General features: G+C 38.1%; 1 protein-coding gene across 3 annotated transcripts in view; it reads left to right on the top strand.

Annotated features, from left to right (window-relative positions):
• USH1C (USH1 protein network component harmonin) overlaps positions 1–8259 on the top strand; it is a 47863-nt gene extending 39604 nt beyond the window's left edge. For all 3 annotated transcript variants that reach the window (XM_074917953.1, XM_074917954.1, XM_074917952.1), the window contains 7 exons: positions 2188–2229; positions 2536–2589; positions 2741–2840; positions 4266–4375; positions 5087–5142; positions 6040–6197; positions 6903–8259. In XM_074917953.1, the coding sequence (XP_074774054.1) occupies positions 2188–2229; positions 2536–2589; positions 2741–2840; positions 4266–4375; positions 5087–5142; positions 6040–6139 (462 nt within the window). In that variant the 3' untranslated portion in view covers positions 6140–6197; positions 6903–8259. The remainder of the gene's footprint in view (positions 1–2187; positions 2230–2535; positions 2590–2740; positions 2841–4265; positions 4376–5086; positions 5143–6039; positions 6198–6902) is intronic.
• The last annotated feature ends 13407 nt before the right edge of the window (positions 8260–21666 follow it).

Genomic DNA, 21666 nt, shown 5'->3' with positions numbered 1-21666 from the left:
AACTTTCTTCAAGGGCACCATCTGTTTTTCATGAGGGTGACCTGGGGCAAAGAGAGTTCAATGACTTCCTTTAGATTACATAATGAATTAGTGACTTGGCTGAGATTGGAGTTCTTTCCTCTAAATTGCTTGCTCCAAGACTATAGATGTCTGTTTCAGCCATGATTCCAAAGGTGAGTACAAATTCAGCTATTAAAACAATTAGTTGTTTAGGTAGCTATCATTGAAAAATGTTTCTCTTGCAGTTTTAGTAAAACTATTCATGATATTAATACACTCTGTAAATGAATGAATGATTAGGAGTTTTCCCTTGGGATGAAATTCTACACTCATTGAAGTCTGTGATCAAATTCCCATTTATTTAGTTCCTCAAAGTTAGCAGTTAACAAATGTAATGCAACCCATACAAATTTAAATGCTAAATAAGATCTCTCATGTCCTGTTCCCAAAATGTTCTTTTAATGCATATTTCCCTACAACAAAAACCCCACTTGTGGCAGTAAGCAAAAATTCTGCAGTTGTGCCCTGAAGATTTAGTTCTCTGGAGCCTGGGGAGACAAAGTCATGTTTTAATCCTTGCAAACATTTCTTCTGTCTCCGAAGAAACACAGAACAGGGACATGATTTGCTTAAGTTGGTCTTCTGATCTCAGAGAAATGGTGAAGAGAGAGGCAGCCTGCAGGAAAGCCAGGGTTCGTGCTGTACGGTTCAGTCTGCCTGTGTGTAATGACACCCAGTCCACACAAGAGTCATCCGCACCACTGATGCACGGTCTGTGCAAGTGTGGTTGGACAGATGGGCAGTGCTGTTGTACAGCTGAGGGTCTAATGCAGAGCTGTGTACTAGTGCTCAGTGACTTTGTCAGAGGCAGTGGTGGTAAGGATGAGATCTGACCTCAGAGGATCACTCATAGGCAGGTCAAAATGAGGCAACTGAGAGAGTTGATAAAGATGATAACAGGAGGAGGCATTAGTATTTTGTACTGCAACTTTAACAGCCAGCCCTTAGAGATACCAGAGGAACCTTAAGCTGTGCATTTGATTTACAAGTGGAAAAAGGCTTAGCTGTGTCTGAGAGTGGAATAGACTTTGTGATCAGATGGATCCAGTAGAAAAGAGGGCAATAATGAATATATCAGCTTGATCACACGCTGAACTGCTGGTCTGCTTCAGATACTGGCTTGCTTGCTGTGTCAGCAAAGGGTTGTTCCTGTATCCCCAGGTTATTGCAGCTTGAAGCCACAAGAGTCGTACAGCATTTATGTGACTCAGTAAAGATTTCTGTGAAGTCCTGAAGTCCTTACTTTAAAATGCATTATAAGTGAAGTGTTTTTATAAATCTCCAGCATTGCCCATACAGTCTCACCCAGTAACTAGAAATCTTCCTCAAGAAACAACCACCAAACACCATTGATTTCTGATTGTTGACTCAGGAACTCTCATCTTTGTGGAAAAGTTAACTTCTGCTTTTTCCCCAGAGTGTTGGTCTGACAAGGGTAATGCACTAGGTTTTGAAAGTTTAGGAAGATATGGGTCCTCTCAAACCTTAAATCTTGCTCTACCTAACTGCAGTATTATCTTCCCCATTTCAGACACTCCCTGCCAAAACTTTTAAGTCCTCCACAGGATCATATGAGAACAAAATCGGTTGTTGTCTTGCATTTGCTTGGGGTGTGGAGCCAACTCCCTGAAACTCCATGGGAAGGAGGAGAGAAGGGGGCTAGAATAAGGTCCTACAACCCAGACACCATGGAGTGGTGTTGCTGACAGGCGAATTGGAGCCTGTCACTTCAGCTTGTGTTAGATAGTGCTCAACATGGTGACAGTCCCAAGAAATATTGCTCAGAAGAGTGTGGCAGAACATACCTACCGTTGATGCTTTCCAGGTTTGTTTCTGTTCTGTCAGGTATAGAGAGGAACTGCAGAGCTGATGGAGTGGTAAGCTATTCCTTAAAACTGCTCCATAGTATGACCAGCTCAAACCACTGATCTGTCATAAGGTTTTGAAATGTTTTCTGACTGTCAGGATGGACTATTTGCTGCCTTTCTGTGCTTTTCTCTATTTACTCTCTTCTTTCATAGCTTACAGAATTAACATGTTCTCTCACTGATAAATAAAATGGAGCTTGTGTGTAAGTGTGTCCCATGAGGCTGATGTTTTTACAATTAAGTACTCTTTTATTCTCAGGGCTTCCAGAAATACGTGGAAGATTTTGATCCATATTCAATGGTAAGGAGAGAATTCAAATATTTCTCACTGTTTAATATGAAATATATTAAAAAAACCCCACATCCTTGATTTTGAGGGCTGGGAAGTGTGTAAGATTCTAGCTTGTTGGTTTGCTGGGGCTTTAACTTTTCTAGTCATGTTGAAAAGGAGCTTTCCTACAGGAAAAATTCATCTGGTGTTCTGATCTCCTTCTAATACTATTTTGGAGGAGGGAAAGGTCCCGTTTCTCCAATAAACTACATAGATCAGCTGAATTGTTTTGTGTTTCCAAGGTGGAAATGACTAATCATTATATTTTTTTCATAGTTTACCCCAGAGCAGATTATGGGAAAAGATGTACGGCTATTACGAATTAAAAAGGTAAATACTATGTGATTTGATGGATTCATATTTAAAGGGTTAATGTAAGCATTTCATGCACAGTCCCATTTACTGGGAAGAAAGAAAAATTAAGTTCTTGTTGATGGCAAAAATTAACAGCCTTTTCTGAACTACAACTCTTTCTTAATAGGAAGGATCATTAGATCTTGCAGTCGAGGGAGGAATTGATTCTCCAATTGGAAAGATAGTCGTGTCTGCCATCTATGAGGGTGGTGCTGCAGACAAACATGGTGAGTAACAATGGGGAACCTGAATTCTGCTGCAAAGTGGCTCCTTACACTGGCTGAGAATTGTTGTCTGACTTCATAGCTCTGCTGAGTACCGAGAGGCACACGTAGATTGTCCAAGGCAGCCAAGTTCTGTCTCAGCTCTAAGGACAGCTCAGAGAGAGGCTTATGGTTTAAAGGATCTTGCTTAAATTAATGTTTATCTGTATATATTATAAATAATACTTAGGAGAAATGGTTGCTGCTGCTGTATTTTTATCATTACAGAATTTTCAATAACGTGGCCTGAAAATGTAGACCTGTTCTCTTAATAAGGACTCCTCTTTTTCCAGTATGATATTAAAAAAACCAAAACAAAACAAAACCAAAAAACAAACCAAACCAAAATGAACACCTGGTCTCTGATGTAATCTGTTAGTTATGGAAATCAGAATATGGTCTCCATGATTTTATAATTTCCAATAATGATATTGGTTAGTACTTCCATATGCAAAGCAATTACCTGAGTATGGCTATACTATACTGCTTAGTTTTGTTCTTAATGCTTCTCCCAATAGTAATTCGTTTTGGAAAACACCTGGCTTTACTTCCCAAATCCCACTACAGTCCAGTGCCTTCTGGCTAAGAGCTTAGATCTCTGGAAGGCACAAGGACATGCATGCCAACACATGCAGGGTTTGCTCCTGGTGGCCAGTATCTTGCATCCTTTGAGAATTCTGGCAATGACCAGGTAGATGCTCAGGACAGTATCTCCTTATGTTGTCTTTGCTGACCTTGTCCCAACCTAAGTACAAGTGACTCTTGCTGTGAAAACATCTCAGCCACTTGATCTCTCAAGTACTCTGTTTCTCTTTGACTCTTCACTGTTGTGAGGGTCTTTTATAGCTAAGGCTCTGTCCTCTTACATCTGTGTTTTCCCCTCTTCAATCCTAGTTAGCTGATTGTGCTTCATTCCAGATTAGCAAGTCAAAATCAGTTCTAAGGACTAAACATTACACATGCTCTTGCAAAGGAATGACAGTCCTGCAAACCCTTGACACATGCCACTTACACCTCCAGGTCTTTAAGCAATGCTTCCATTTTCATAGCAGTAACAGCCTACAGTCAACCTCAGTTTGTAAGCTGTGTAGATTGATTACCCAGACAGGCTAACTGCTACTACAGAAAATCTTACTGAGCTACCTGCTTACTGGTTGTGATCAAGAAGAGATTAGTGTAGCTTTTCAGTGCTTAAAAATTCCTTTTGCTTTTGCTTGTAGCAAATTTTCTTGCTGTGTCAGTTTTTAGTATAAGACTCTACATCTAGTGAAGGCACTTTTATTATATTCAGTACTTCATAAATATGGGACAGAAAAGACTCAGAGAATTTTTTTTGCTTACGTGTATCTTTTTGCTTACGGGTATATGCCATGTTGGTCTTTTCACCAGGAGGCATAGTGAAAGGGGATGAAATATTAGCTGTAAATGGCAAGATATTAATTGACAGCATGCTGTCAGAAGCACAGGCAACTCTAGCAAAAGCTTGGAACATGGGTGGGGTAAGTAACCTGGAATACTTCTTCATTCTACTACCTATGATGCTCATAAATTATACTTTTCTTTCATGACATGATCACGTCAACACAAATAAGGTTGCAAACATCAAAAGTAACAGGTATGCCATGTACTACCAAAGTGAGCTGCAATCTGGGGAAGATACTGACACATAACGTCTCTGAAAATCATGCATGTAATTTACTGTGAAAGTTGATGGCATTTATCCACATGTCAAGATTGGCATTTAAACACATTACATTCTGAGTGTTTGCAGTACATTTATCTGTAGAATCTCTCTTTGATACTGTGAATGACTTGCAAGCTGATTAGAATTTTATGATAATAGCTTATCTTATCTTTGATTTCTTAATGTACAATTAACACTGCACTTCAGCTACAGTGAGTGTTTTCTCAGCAAAAACTGTATTAAATGCTAAAATGACCAAATAAGGATGTTTCTTAGAATAATTGTTATTAAAAGCTTGTTGCAAGACCAGTAGATTTTTTAAAATTTCAGAATACAGATCAAACAGCTCAATCTTGAAATGGTCTTCCTATAGAAATCTGTGATAGAAATCTTTCTGATGCTCCCTGTGGTTTTCTAGAAACAGATTGCCTTCCTGATTTTCTGTCTGATACTCCATGGTGGTCCACTAACCAACTCTAAAAGCAGTATTTAGCAGCACACGTTTGCCTGTGCATTTCTTTTTCAGGACTGGATTGACTTAGTCATTGCGGCATCACCTCCAAAGGAATACGATGATGAAATGTAAGTGCATAAGCTTTCCTCCTCTGGGGATTAAAAGGCTAGTAACTGTAGTCTATACAGTTTTGTGTTGGTTTTTTTTTTTTATCAGACATATTTCAAGTATTTCCTTCTTGTGGACTACATAACCTTCTGCATCACATTGTTGCTAATTTGATAATTATAAGTAGCTATCACGCATTACAGCAGTGGTTCCCAGACTTTTCACAATGGTGATTCTCAGAGTTGGTTGTACATGATTGCACACTCATACTTTTGGTTTAAAGTTTGAGGATTTGGGTTTGGGTTTTGTTTTTAAGAAATTATATCAGTCTGGATCATTTACTGTGGCCCCATGGAACATAATTTGGGGAAACAAATGCCCATAAGCATTCTTCATCACATCCAGACATTTAATTCTGTTTTGCAGGGTTTTTAATTAGATTGCAGTTACTATCCTCATCTAAGCCAACCTGAGTGTAAAATTTTTAAAAGAGCTAAGTGATTTTGGGTGTCTTAGCAATTCGTGACATTTACAGAATTCCTTTTTTTAAAGATAATCAGCATAGGTGTGAAACAGAAGAATTCATGTTTTAAAGTGTGATAGAGGTATCATGTCGAGACAACTTGCTTTACTTCGGACAAACAGTTTCAAAAGCAAGACCATTCTCTAGCTTGACTGAAGGAAGAGATACCCTTACTACCAAGTAAAATGACAAAGGAAAGTTTCATAGTCACTGTTAACTCAGACTCTTGCTCTATATGGAATACTAGAGTATTAGTTGCTGTAAATCAGTATAGTTTTACTGGCTAACACCAACTGAAGATTGCTGTAAAATTGTGTTTAATACCTGTGCATAAACTAATAAGCAAGGAAATAACTGTCATTGTTATTTTTGTTTTCATATCCTGTATATTTAGCCCTACTATTCCCTCATCAACAGTCAGTCCCAACACACAGAGAAAGGTTTTTGAAGGCAGTGCACCCGTGTACAGACAAGGGTATCTCCTGCAGCTGTAGCAACTGCAGTGTTCCCTCATGGTGAATAGCCAGACCTGGGTTAACATGACTGTCCATTGTGAGGCTGCGTTTTTTCAGCATGTGCCTGCCTGTGCATTGCATGCCATGCTTGCTTTTGTTCCTGGCGTGCTGGAGTGTTCTTTGGGCTTTTGCCATGCCTGTCCTACTAAAATAAAAGTATTTAGTTTCGACTTCATAATGTCCCTTAGAGGTTCTCTGCAGAATTGGTTTATCATCTGCCAGACTATAAAATAAATAGGCCCTGCCTGAACAAGTAGGATTAATCTAGTTGTTTTTCCTTATCTGTGGACCACTGCTGTGGCATTGTGAATTCATGAGTGTATAAGTAACTACAAATTATTTTCTTGTTAAGGCTTGTCCAAAGAACAAATTTCCATTTGTATTATATGACAGTGTGCCTGTAAACAAGTATTCATGACTGTTTGGTTTTCACTGAAGTTTGCCTGTGTTAATTTGTCACTATAAAATGGGTTTGTCCCAAATTTATCCTCATGTCACAAACTCAGTTTACTGTGTATGGTTTCTCTATGCTGTAATTACTGTAAGTACAGTCATAGATCTCTAGAAGAACCAAGGTAACATTTCTTGGTGCATGTGGGTATTTGTGGTCTTCTCAATTATTACTTACAACACAAATCAAAATGACTCAACTGAGATCCAGTTATATAAAATTGTGCTTATCAGAAAGACTAAAAATTGCACTACAGCTAACAGCATCTGTTTCACTATCTTTTTTCTGCAGGACGTTTTTTTAAAGAAGGCTACACTGGAGAAATTAATTCTTTCCCCTGCAGAAACCTGCTGCTCTGTAAATTAATATGAAATCAATAACCACATGAAATACATCTTTATTTGAAAGAAATGTGAATAATCAGACCTGTAAATTGAACTAGAGACCAGATTCTTCAGGTAATTTGAGTAATTTCAAATTATTCTACAGGCATACAGCAAGAGATTTTTGCAAGATCATTGAAAAGGACTGCCAGTGAGCATAGTTTGGTCTGTGAGAACTCAATCTGTATTTTGCTATTTTGGGGGGCCAAATTTTGAAAATTATCTTCCCATTTTCTTGGAAATAGACACTAAAATGACAAATGAAGATAGAACACAGATGTCTGTTCCCACATGCAACACTTGTGATTACACGTTCACAGGCCAGTTTGGGTGTGAAAAGGATTATATTTTTACTCCGTACATAGTGATTTTCCCTGGGAAAGCGGGAATGTATATAGGTAACTTCTGTTCTCGCTCGTATTCTTGTAGCTCTCTTAATGTCCATTTCTATTGCTCAGTTGTGAGTTGTTTTGAGTATAAAAACCCTGCCAGCAGAAGAACCAGTAACACCAGGAGTGCTAGCATTATAAGGAATAATTTTGGTGATGCTTATACAGTATAGGGAGTCTTCTCTGATAGCAAGTAGTCCAGATAAGATCATTATGTGTAGACAGAGTTATGGTACCAAGTATTTGTATTGATGGCAAAAGTTACTCCCTCATATAGTCATGCATGGAAAATTTGGGTGTGATTCAGTCTGCAGTTATGTACTTTGTTCTCAGTGAGTCTATATGTGTGACTAAACTGTGCAGGAAATCACTAAGTCTAAGGTTTCACTCTTGATGACTATATGTCTTCTGATAAGCATATTCCTCAAGACCATAAAATCCATACTAACCTGGCTTTAAATAAGTATGATTACAGTTGTAGACTTGTTATTATTTTTTGTACTATTAAGATACCTCCTTAGAAATGTCATTGTCTTCCTTTCTTCCTTGTATCTGCCAGTTTGTATTCTGATTTTTATATTGTGTTTAGATGTTTCTTATCTGGACGAATGAGAACCAGTTTATAGTTCTTTGGCATATCAAATTCCCACTGAAGTCTTGTCTTTTCAAGGTTTGGAAACTCTCCGTAATACAGAAAAATAACAATTATGTTCCTGAGAACTCTGTACTTATATGGAGATGATTAATTACATTGACTTTCTTCATTTGTCGTATTGTTCCAGTATGCCAATTAATGTGTCTGGCAGGGTACACATGTTAGAATGTTTTAAATTTTAACTCTTGCAGCTAATCCAGAAATAAAATTGCATTTGCCAAATGGAAGAAGTCTTGTTTCTTCTTTGTCTTCGGGTTTGTACACTATAATAATAGTTAATCTGCTAAAGTACACAGATTTCTGAGTTGATCTTTAATAACAGACCCATTTGCAACAGAATGCCACCCTTGTGAAATTCAAAAGAAAATTCACTCTGCACAGTAGGGAATTGTCACTTGGCTGAGCTGCAGGAATCTTTTACTGAGGTTTTATGGGCAAATCTGGTCATTTGTAAGTTGGCAAGCTCCTGAGTGCAGCTGCTTCGGTTTATTTCGTTTGCTAGGTCTTTGGGTGCATCTACCCAGAGCTGTAGGCTTCCTAACCAACCATCTAATCTTAAATGCATCAAGATTAGCACCAGAGGGAAAACTGCAGCAGGATGTACTCCTCCTGCTGCTCTGGTTCTCAGTTGCCTACATACTGCAACCATCTGGACTGTATGACAATGCAGATAGATGAGTGATGCTATCAAATGTTCTCTTAAGGGATGCTCTGATGCTACGTACCAGCATATAGAGCACCACAGTAATGCACCAGTAATGAACTTCAGCCTGCAACCAGTGCTTGATTGTGCTAATCCTTGCCTCGGCACACTAAGAAATATAACATGGAAAACTTAAGGGTTAGATATTAGAAACATTTTTTTACTGGTGGTGTTTCTTCAGAGACAAAAGGAGCACAGAAGACTGAGCTGGGAAATCTGTGGGAGTACCAACAGTTTAGTTGTAGCCTTGCTTTTTAGTCACAAAGCTATCTTTCCTCTCCCCATCTAACCTGTTAACTTGATTTGCTTGGATATAGCTTAAAATGCATGAGATGCTGTTGAGGAAATAGTTACTGCTCATTACTTTATGTATATAAGGAAGTGTTACTTTGTGTGTTTAACCTGTGTTAGGATGGCAAAGTAAGGAGGTGGTGTTAGAGAAAAGGAGGCTGACACTTCTGAAATCTTAAAATGATCTTAAGCCATTAGTCGGGTAGTTTTTTACTTTATTTCTGGCTTTCAGTGCCCTGGAACTAGATCACATCTTTCATTTGCCAGATAGCTCAAGGACTTGGAGAAAGCTACAAGAAAATACAGTTTTCAAGCAACTTCCCTTTCAGTTACTTTGGTATGTGTGAGCAGAGTGTCCAAGATGTAAATCATTTAAACAGGAGTGCCCATTTGTGTTGCTACTGCATTGTTTTCTGGAGGCTGTAATAGTCACTACATGTGCCCATGCCTCACCCCTTTTCAATCAAGCCAGCTGCGAAAAGATGACAGTAAGGGTAAATGGGACTTTCTCTTTTTTTCAGCCAATGCTGAGTTTCCTTTGGGAGTATGGAAACTCTGACCTGATGCACAAAGCAGGAAGAAGTCCAAGTACTTCGCTGACAGTATCACGAACGCTTCAAACCCTTTTAAACACAAGATAGTTTTTGTTTTTCATTTGCTGTAATCTCAGAGGGAATACATCTAGTTTCTCAGAGCTGTTTGTTTGGTTAAGACCGCTAAAACCCACTATCTATCTCTATGGGATAATAACCCAGAGGAAGAGTTTCTCAGAACTGTTAACAATCATTCTTATTCTCTCAGGAATTTCTTGGCCATGTTAGTCACAGTGTTGTCTTCAGCATGCACTCAGTTGCTGAACTGAGGCTTGAATTCCATTACAGACCTGTGACTTTTGCATCTCTCTGTGAGCCTGTGCGTGCCTGTGTGCAGGCAGAAAATGTGAAACCTTATGGATCAGAACCATGACATGCATTACAGGAGAGGAAATACCCTTGTTTATTACTCATATGGATATTAGAGTAGGGAAGTCTTTGATCTATTTATTACTGCCATTCTACTACTTTAAGAATCATAGTTTGGCCATTATTTAATCATAAGACTATGGCATCTTTTAAAATTCATAAGTATATTTTTAAAAAGTTACAATTTTTTAAAAAATGCTTAATTCATAAACAAATTTATATACACAAAGAATATATGTGTATAAGTGTATGCACACCAGTAAGATTTTTTTTTTAATCACTTTGAGTAGCACATGTACAGATAATCTCAGCAATTCACAAACATGTGATACAACCTCTGAATATAAATGTTATAAACCCTCTTACCTTAAAAACAGGACTGAAGGACATGGTTTCTTGTCAAAGGATGTATATCTGGTTGTAAGGAGCTTGGTACTCAATAGCTGGTAACATGTTTTCTGTATGCTTTAACTGTATGTTGACTTTAATGAAGCAGGGTCGGACTCAGGGTAGATGCTGTGGAATTCTTAGCCACCCTTCACCAAAGAAATGTCCCCCTGGGATCTGTGCTGACATGAACAAACTGTCACCTTTACACCATCTAAAGACCGGGTCTAGTGTATAACACAAAAGCCAGACTCTTACCTCTAAGGAGCTGACCCTTAGGATTATAAATCAGATGAGTCTAAAATCCCTTATCATCAATTCACAATAAACTAATAAGTGTTTGATCCTGATACTGAGTTTGTCCTCCAGTTTTTTTCTGCCCATTTTATCTTTTGCCATTGTTCTTGTTCTCAGGGGTTTTCTGGATTTTTTTCCTGACCTTCAGAAATTTCTGGAGGAGATTCCAAAATTCCCTTCCTGCAGACTTGAAATCTGAGGAGGCTCCAGGTGGGCTGCTCACAAGTCTCTTTTCAGAGATTGACTAGGATGCTTGCTTTCCTTCCTAAGGAAGGCAGCAAAAAGTTTGCCTCTGCTGGAATACTGGGGGCCTCTGCTGGAATACTTGTTCCTCTATTGCTAGATCTGCATTTGCTGTGTTATTGCAGGAAACAGATTATAGTACATCACTTTGGAGGGGCTCAGGATCTATCTATATTTACAACAAGGTAACTTGGGCTAACTTTGATCTTCACTGAAAGCATCTAAGATGAAAGAAGAAGTGGAGACAGACATAGGAAAAGAGATCAGTAAGATGTCTGTTCTCTAGAAAGGAACTTTTTTGAAATGTGAAGCATATTCAGCTTTAAGAGGATCATGGATTACAGGTAAGAAAAAAGTGTTCTCCGGACTGTGATGCTGAATGTGTATGGTAATGTCCAATGAAGGTGCTAAACTATTAGCGTAACAACCACTGGTGGGAAGTTTCAAGGAATTAATTTTGAACAAGTGTGTTGCGGAGTGGCAGCTCTTGGATGCTTAGGTCTGAATGGCTGGTGTTCAACTCAGACTGTTTCTCTGCATGGAAAAAATGTGGTGTCTGATGTACTGCAGGTAGCTGCTTCATCCAGTATCACAAAACCCGCTGCATGACTAGCAGTGGATATCCCTTACACAGCTGAGAGGTAATTGTGCTTGATAGATACTTCCCACTTTTAAGGTAACCATAGACTAGAACAAGCAAGGCTCTGATCCAGCAAAGCACTTAAGTACATGCTTAATTTAAGCATATAAGCCAATCCCATTGACATAGGTTGAGTTCAATAATACTACTCAGGCTTAAGTACTTTGCTGGATTGGGGCCTGAAGTCAAAATCTGAAGGCAAGGGATGCGTTAGCCCTGGAGATGCTTATTGTGGAAAGTTGTTACTGTTAATGCTGAGGTTCTAGTATTCATATTGAATTTCAGTTCCCCTTAATTTTCATAAATAGTCTTTAAATGTTATTCTTCCCAACAGCCCCCACTGCCCATTTTCTTGGATTATCTTCCTCTTATCTTTTCTCACCATTTCTCTTCCAGACATCCGTAGAACTCATTAGCCTTCAGTAGCTATAACAGAGTTTGTTTATATGGTGCTTAAAAGAAAGTTTGGGAGAGAGACTGAGACCCTCCCAACATAAACTGAGTAAGATAGAAATCAGACAGCTTTTTTGAGGACAGGGACTTTTCTAAGCCATAAGGAAGTGAGAGGGAAAGTTGCTAATGGTTATTCTTTATGTAACGCTACCCCACCACCACATCACCCCCAAAAACCCCCTTCAAATTACTTTTCTCTGACTTTTTTCTTTTCCATTTGCCTTTCCCCTAAGCAGTTCTGATGCTTTAGCAAGCGGGGGACTGAGACCCCGTGTTCATGCTGGCAACAGCTTGAGGCTTTTGAGTGTTAATGCCACTTAATAGAGAGAGTGTAACACCAGATAGAAAACATTTAATTAGAAACACTGAGCACAAAATTAAGCTTTGATTAAAATCTTGTGGTAAGTATTTCCTTGACAGGGTGAAATAGCTTTTCTGGGTTATCCTTTGAAACTGAGTAGATCATAATTTTTCAAGTAATAACTGGTTTTTGTTACCCTTTCTCCCTCTCCCAGCATAAAACCTGAAATTTTCAGAGAAACATCCAGGAACACTTTTTGATCAGCAGCAATTCCAACAGCAAGGAAGGACAGAGAGAAAGAAAGAGGAGGAGAAATGTATGTTTCCATTTTGATTATTCACAAAGAATCGTGATGAAACAGATCTTTGGATGTGAAGTATCAACCTGGTAGGACTGAAGAAATTGCATACAGTTCCTTAGTGAAATTCAGGCAGCTTCATCTTAGTGCAGAGGAGAGACATGCATAGCAGGAATCAAAAACTGAAGAGTTCTTCAAGCTGGGTGAGAGAATTCTGGTTCAGAGCAATCACTCATAACAGACATCAGGCTGTTTATACTGAGATTGTAGCTATTTAAGAGAATAGAAGGAACTGAGATTGAGGTGTGTCCATTGTGCTCCTGATTCCAGGTTGCTTTTTCTTCATGAAGGGGAAGGCATCCCCATTGCATATCCCACACATCTGGGTATGGGCACATTTTTCAAATAAATCAGCATTGGTATAAAGAAGTTAGTGCACATGGCATGCTGTGGTCTACAAATTATGCAAATGATCAAGGCACAAGGTCCAGATTGAGAGATGGAGAACAGAAGCAAGTCTGTTCTCCAACCAACATAGACATTTCTCACCAGTGATTTCAATGTTAACAGGTGGGTACAACTTAGTTTATAATGTTGCTTTTCTTCTTGGAGTACAGAATTTGATTGCAACATATTTGTGCTAATGCTCATAGGACAGATTAAAAAAAGAGTCGGTGGGCATATTATGTGGTTGGATTGTTCACAGGGAAAAGTTATTTGAGTGTATTAAGTTACGTGGCTTATTTGTAATGGTTTGTTCTAGATTGTACTGCTGCAGGAAAGCTCTGTGTGTTGGGGTTTTTTTTTTAAACTATTCACACTTACCTCTAGCCAGACAAACAGATGCAGACACTTTTTTGTCTGTAGTGTTACAAAGTACTTCATGAATTACATACCTTCTCAATGATAAAATTACCTGGCATTGCCTTTGCTAATGTGATATTTAAAATCATGTGTACATGAACAGATATGTTTAAAATAGCATGGTAAATAAATGGAGAAAAGTGGCTAGATTTATAAATGACACAAAGGGAGAAAATGCTTATCTCTCTTTACAGCAGGACAGTGCAAGTGACTTTTATACACGACACATCACCATTTTCCTAGAGAGCAGATTACACCTGAGAATTAAATCTCACCTATTCTTTCTTTATTGTTGATGTCCTCTCTCAATCATGGGGCAGCCGTGTTTCTCAGAGTGGAAGAGAGCGGAGTCTTTATCTAGTTCTAGCATGATCCATTCCTTATCTTCACAGGATCTTGAGCTTTCATGGCCCAAAATACAAGTAAATGAGGAAAAGGCCGGTGTCGTGAAAACAATTGGCAGTTCAGCATTTGTTAAAGAAGCCCTGGCCAGTTTCAGGATTGGGAATATGTAGAAAGCAAATGTACATTTTCTGCCCACTTACTTTGAGCGTGTGCTGAAGATGTATCACTGGCACACATGAGAAAATCATCACTTGTCAGTGCTCTCCAGCTGGATGTGGTTGTTCTTGTCTCCGCTGCATTGCTGTTACACTGTACATGAAAAACAGACAGCAGATGATTGGATGTGGAAAAACTTCCACGCCTCAGTGCTTGACATCTCCCTTCACATTTGAACTGCTAAAATGCAGACATGCAGAAAGTTCCCACTAGCTCGTATTGCCTTCTTATCACAGAAGACAAATATAGCCTGGGGAAAGCATTCTGAGGCAGGCTACCTACAACCATGAGAAAAAGAAAATAATCAGGAATAATGCCATATGGGAGGGAAGATGAGAGTCTGGTAATTGTACCCTGCATAGGTGGTTCTGACTTGTCCACCTGCAGTATCAAGTGGGCACAGAGCCTTTGTGCCTGCACGTGGCTGCCCGGTGCTTGCTGAGGAGCCATGGGCTTAGGCTGAGGAGCACCTGGGACTGTATTAGGATATCCCTCTCCTACCAAGGAGACTGCAAACTATTTCCTACAGACTCTCTACAAAATAATTCCTGTGAATTAAGGCATTTCTCTTTACTGTGTTTTATAAACTGGTCTCATAAACTATTTATTCTGAAAATGATAAAACCAAACACGGTGTTTGTTCATGTTACTTGTCAGTTCTCATTATATCTTCAGTGTGATTTTAGCTCTATCAGTCACACGTGTGTGCAACTTTGCAGTTCTTTTACAGTTTTAGCAAACTGCAAATTGACCGTTTTGCTCATGAGTCAGGGTTTTCTTCACTAATGCTGTAGAGTGAAACAATAGAACATATGCTGCTATCGAAAAGAAAACATCCAACTTTGAGAAACAGATTTTTTTTTTCAGAAAGTCTTCTATAACAACAAAAAAAATGCTTCTCTTAAAAAGAAATGTACAATACAAAGCATTATTTTTAGTCTTCTGTTACCACTAGCAAAAATGTAGTGCACGTGCTAAAGAGAATTACTTCTGAAGGAAAAGGGTTTATTCTCTTTATAATCATTGCCAGAAAAAAAGCAACATTTCCAACTTTTTTTGTTTTAAACCAGAACAGTTTATTTAGATTTTTTTAAAAATCAGAATGTGAGTTTTATTATTTAAGCACATAATACTCCTACCAATAGCTCATACTTTCCCAAGAGCAGTTCTTAGAGAGATCTACAGCTGCTTTACATCCTGCACTGAAGTGGATACCTAGAGTTGTTTGCTGCCATTTGTATGATAATAGTGCATATAAGTGCCATTCAGCATCAGACTCCCAATACATCTTAGACATGGTTCCACCTCTAAATCTTTTTTTCAAGAAATTTCACAGCAAAAATAATCCTAGTATAGGAAAAAGATTAGCTGTAGTGTTTTACTTTAAATGCTCCATTATTTTCAACCTATTCTCTACCATACTAACTTGAAGGATGCTGTAGCTATACAAGGCTCTTGTTTCTATTATTCACTCTTAAAAACAACTTGTAAATGTACTGTGTAACATTAAAACTAACCTGAATATTCACTACTCCCACCCACCCCTTATTTCAGCCATTTAAGGAATTTCTAATTGTAAGAGTGGGGTAAGAGTTCAAAATATTAGGGCAGGATCATTCCTCGAGGGAAGTTCTCTGTGTTATTCACAAACTGCCATGGTGTTACGTGCTGGGCAGTTGCTTTTGCTCCTATTTAGAATTTTTCCTCTTTTCTTTGCTCAAAAACTCTAATTTTATGTAACCCAAACTTGCCAATAGTTTTAGCTCCCTTGATGCTGCATTATTTTTGCACAGTTCAAGGGTCTTTTTACAGTGCACACTGATTTGAGGGTTTGGTATTTGGTTTGTCTTATTCTTGTTACAAATTTGTGGGCAGGATCTCTGGATATTTAATATTTTAAAAATATTTTTCTCCTGAGGGCAAAGAATAGTGCCAAGTTCCATTACTGGAGAGAGTTGTGAAGGTATCTTCCCCTCTCCCGCCCTTTTACAAAAGCTACTTGATTCTTCCTAAAGAACCCCTATCAAGAGGAAATGAACCACCCAGAGATCCAAGGCTGAGGCTGTGAACCATCTGCCATAAGTGAGCATTCAGGATTTACTGCTGTTGGGTAACAGTGTCACAGTTATTTCTGTGCAAAGCTTCCACACCTACAAATGCAGGTACAGCACTTTGCTGTACACAAACAACACTGTACTGCTTCATGAGATAATGAGCTTCAGGCTGAAATCATCAGGGGAAAAATGAAGAACAGTAGGGGAAAAGAAAGTTCCCACTGGCTAGGAGTTGAGTTACTAAGTAAAAAGTTAGTAAATTAATTTTCTTTATATTTTGTATGAGTATTGATTGTTTTAATTCCCTTGAGCCTCTGAAAATCCAAAATGTAATCTGTGTGTAGATTGAACTCAAGAGGAAAGTTATATGATAAATTACAACAGGGAATAAATGGTCTTGGATTTTTGTGCATACACATGAGCTTTGGTTTTTTTAAACCAATTCACAGTGTGATGATTTTTTTTGTCATTGTTTTATTTTAAGAGCTAGAATAAATGCCACATTGCAATCTATTAATAATAAATAGAAGAAAAATTTGTAGTGCAAAACCTCATTAAACTGCAACACCCTTTTTGTTAATATTTTTTAAAATTTTGTCAAAGAACGGCATAAGAAAAATACATTACAAATCTGAGTCTGAATGGATAGCTTTAAGAGTCTCTCTAATTTTTTTGTTGATTTTACCCACTAGATAAATTGAGGATACCCTGTAACAATTCCCAGGTGGTGAGTAAACAAATCAACTAGCGTGCCTGAGCAGAAAACCATTTTCTATTCTGAAAAGGAAAGATGGTAGCTTCATTTTGTTTCTAATGATTTTTAAGAAACAATTCAAATCTTAGTTTTTAGTCTAATTTCTGTTTTTTTGGAAGAGTTCCTAGAAAGGCCAGTGGCTTTTAGCCCTGTTATCTTTCAGAAATGAATGCTGGTTATGTGTTTATTTGTTAGTGCCTGTGATTCTTGTAGCATAAACAGGCAAAATATTCTTTTATATACAAGAGTCCCTATACAAGGCAAGCAGCATAAAGGCATTTGACTGCATCCATAACTAAGATAACATTAGCTGAAGAATACCACACTGGAGCCAGTGTGTGAGTCCTTTCTTGGCATGAATTAGTCCACAGCACTCAACTTATCCTCCTGAGGAAAACACAACACTTGAGGTACAAGTACTACACAGGGAGTACTCAAAATAATAACCCTTTAAATGCTGGAAAAATAAACTAAGGTACAATGTGATCAGTGAGATCATGCAGAGATTGTAAGAGTACATCTATGCACAAGGATAGTCAGGAGTAAATAGACAATCAGTTTAGGCCTGGTTTTTCAAAAATTACTGCTGCTTGGGTTGTCTCTGCATTTCTCACCTCCACTTAAAATATTTTCAAGTGTTGAGCGCCATCCAAGCTGGGGTAATAAATTACCTTTCAAAATACTTACAGGATGAATTAGACCTGCGGTGGAGTAAATAAGTGGGCAGGTAAAAGGAAAAGCAAACCTTTTAATGACAAGCTGTCTCTTCTTTTGGAATGCCCAGAGGAGAGAGAACTGATGAGTGTGACAGTAGACCCTCTGCCTAGTGAGAGCAAGATGCAGAGCACCGTCACTCGAGGAAAGCATTGTACCTGGAGAACAGTGTCCTCGTCATGGAGAATCCTGGTGATACAGGGGAGCAGCGGAGGATCAGGTGTATCCTTAGGTCAGGCTCTTAAGGGAAACAGCCTGCAGTCATGAGTTGATTGACCATGTGTTTTGCCAGGTATCACCAAATGCATGAGTGCTTGTTTAACATTTCAAAGGAGAGTGAGCAAAGAGAAGAGCAAGCTTTTTTCCCAGGTTTCAAGTGCCACGTGGTGTTGCCAAGTCAGCACTGCTCTGGCTGTATGGAACTAAGAAGCCAGAGTTCAGCAGAGGAGATGGTTCAAAGCAAGTGTAACTGCCTGAATGTTGGAAACATGCTGTATGTTGGAAAATGTGCTTCATAAAATGACTTAACGATAGAGGTCATGTATCCAGCTGAAGCCACAAGATGCCTGAAGAGTATTCAAGGACTGCAATAACATAGTATGGCTTCCTCATAGTAAAGGAGAATGGCATTCTGTGAAGATTGAGTGGAGAAAAGAAGTGCTGGTAACCATTCTTACTGTGTGAAATATGGGAAACAAACTGATTATTTGAATCGGTAATATGTATGCTGCTTTTTTTGGTGATGTAACGAGTGGATGCAAAAGACTTCCCATTCATTAGTTGCAATGGAGCTTTGTGGCACACACTTAAAAATAAGCTGTTCTAATCTAAAACACTTATCTGAGTATTTGCCTAAAGATGATTGTATTTTGTTTTCACTCTAAGATAGATATGCTTACTCATAAGTTCTTGCTTCATTTTTAATGAGGGACAGCAATTAAAAATTAATAAGGTTTATTTAGAGAAAAAAGCCATTTCTGTGAGCCTCTGTGCTATTATGCTTATTGCACTATTTTTACTAGTAGGACCTTAGACAATTTTTACAAAGAAATTTCATTTGCTTTGTCAAATGATATCTTCTGTTAAATTACACTAGAGTTCTTTGTTCCACAAGAATAAAATAACAGTTTTCTCTGGAGGTGATTTTCTCCAATTTTTTCCTCTCAACCTTTCCCAATGTGCTTTTGAAAGGGATTGGTACTTTCCCCGAATTATGTAAATTGCTTTTTCTCTCTACCTCAAAAGCATAATTTAATAGGAAGCAGAGGTCATAGATCAGTACATCTTGTTTGGCAAATTCTAAATCACAATAAGGATTTCATTTATTAGGCTTTTTTCTGAGTAAGATTTCCTTTTGATACTTGATCCTGTTAATGACTTTAAAATACACAGGAAAGTAAAATTTTCCTGCTCGATGCCTTAACTTATATGCTTAACTAACTGAAGTTGAATATGAGCTGTGGCTGTTCAGAACTTTCAAAAGTTTATTTTTCTTTTGTATCTGTGTTTCTAGATGCAAAGACAAGCAAAAACCTGCAGAGTGATCCACAGTAGCAAAATATGATTTTTAGGAATAGACCACATCCTGTACATAGCACTGTTGAGAAAGAGAGGTCAGTGCAAAGCAGCTGAGTAAGAGGAATAAGAAACAAATGACAATGTTAGAAAATAAAAATAAAAGCTTCCACATAAATGAATATTCTTATCTGTTAAAAACAACTATTAGGTTTTAAATTCCAAAGTGTCCGTACTTGACTGCGAATACCAAAACTTGTCTGCATCCTGTAGACAAACTCAAATTCTAAGGCAAGCATAAAAAGTTATTCTTTTCCTTGAGTGAAAAATATTGCCCTTGTCTGTCTGGAATTCAATTTCAAATAATCAAGGTGCTTCCAGAGTGTTTCCAGTCACCTATTAAATGTGCTGGTGGCTGCCAGGATCTAACTTGATTTCTCATTTCTAATAAATATGCTGAAATGACAAAGTAGAAAACTGATGACTTGTGATATGGAAGTAGTCAGAAAAGAATGAGGGAAACAAGATCTAAGGGGACTTTTATGAAAGATTAAGTTGCATTTGCAACATGCCAATAAACGTAGTTGTCTACCTGTTGGTTTCCTGTTGTTACTTGCCTTTTCTGTACTTCGAGAAGTAATTTTGTTCTCACAAAACTTCACAAAAATGCAGCTTTGAGGAAAAAACTATTCCTCTGTGACCTGCTCCAAAGTCCACTGGACACAGGACTAGCAAAGATAGTCTGGGTTTCAGAGATTCGGTCCTTCGACACCACAGGCAATTCATGTCTAAGCTTTTCAGAAATAATATAGCTCTCTGACCATTTGTAAGTGAAAAAGAAATTGTCATTTGCTGCTTTAGTGAGCAAAACCAGTATTAGTTCAAACTCAGCACTCTTGACTTCATTGTTACAGCAGGGACAAAATTGTGACATTGTTATTGAAAGTGAGTTCTTCAAAGAGTTTGTGTGTGTGCATATCTGTGTTTCTTGCTAAGAATGCTCAATTTACCAATTTCAGTTTGCCAAATGTTTCTATTTCTGTCAGGGTGGGTTTTTTCAGTATTTCATTAAGTAGTTATTTGTAACTCAAGACTCTTCTCTGTTTAATCCATCACCTCTCTGTTCAGGTTGCTGACACACTTCTCACTCAACTTTAGCTCTGTGGTGGGTGCACAGAGTGTAGCAGAGGGTGTAACCTCACACAGTGGGTACAACAGTCCTACACATCTGTTGTAGGACCTGGATTGAGACCACTAATTTTAAACCACCATGTTAACTCACTGCATTTGAAAACCATTGAAAAAATATTCCAAACTATGGAGTCTCCTGATGTTTTGTTGTTTGAGAAATATATTTTCAAAAATATCAGGATTGACACCTGCTAGTAAAGGAAGATGGTCACAAGGTTCAGAGACCTTACAGAGCCTGGGGATGTGAGCTCAGTTCCCAGATTCCTTTAGAGACTTTGGGAAACTTCAGTTTCTGTGTTTAGTTCTCCAATCACAGTGAAGGTGATGATGATTCCTCCTTCAAATCTTGCCCCATGATTTCAGTCTCTAGAGGGTAAACTCTCAAGAGGTCTTTGCTGCTATTTGTTCATCTGTAACACAGAGCCCTTGTGTTATTTGGGGCCTCCGGAAATACTAACATATAAATGATTTTTAAATTATCTGCATGTAAACTGCACACACTGTTTATTAAATAACTATTAGGATAACAGAGATGAGCTTAACCAGAAGCTCAGATGAATGCTGAGTTCTGTCCAAAACTTAATATAATTATAGTCTTTCCAGTGTGGGTGTAACTTTAATATTTGAAAATACATATAGAGAGGATTTGGCTTGGGGGTTATTCTTTTAATTTTTATTTTTAACCACACTGCTGTAGCCCCAAAAGACCATATATAGGAAATAATATGTTGCATGCAGAGAATTGCCTTGTCTTTCTTCCTGTCCCACAGCAAGATCAATAAAAGCAGCACGACAGAATTAATTTTCAAGTCTATTAGTAGAGCTCTCTGTCCTAGAAATCGAATGCTCTGTTATGTTGAGCATCCATAGCTTGATAATTAAAAGAAAAACAAGGAAATTTTTCGTTTATGGGGTCATTTCCCTTAGAGGCATGTAGCCAACTTGTAGCTTTTGCATTTTTAAGAGTTAAGCCTGGATATGTGGGCATTCTTTGTTTGCATTTCTCTTTGTAGGATGTGGAAACTGTATTAAATACTCAGCTAAGCAATGGATAAGTGTGACTGGGAACAAAAGGAACTCCAAGGTAAAGGATTTGGTTACAAATCTTAGTGCTGAGTATTTCATGGCTACATCCCTGGAGATATTTGAATCTCAGAATTTGACTCAACTTCTGCTTGGAAATGTAAGCCAAGTCCAGACTTGTGATGCACATCACGTTTTACTTTCCAGTATTATCCCCCACCATGGAGGTATTTGTTAGCTGAGCCTAACTTCTACTCAAGACAAAAAGGTTTGAAAAGCTTGATTTCTAGATTATTTTGCTATACATAAAATTGCTCAGGGAGTGATGTGGAACCCATTCAAATTAATGGTGTGCTTTCCACAGGCTGCAACAGTCT

This window comes from Athene noctua, chromosome 14 (assembly GCF_965140245.1).
Source record: "Athene noctua chromosome 14, bAthNoc1.hap1.1, whole genome shotgun sequence".
Taxonomy (NCBI): domain Eukaryota; kingdom Metazoa; phylum Chordata; class Aves; order Strigiformes; family Strigidae; genus Athene; species Athene noctua.
This window is presented reverse-complemented; position numbering and strand designations above follow the sequence as displayed.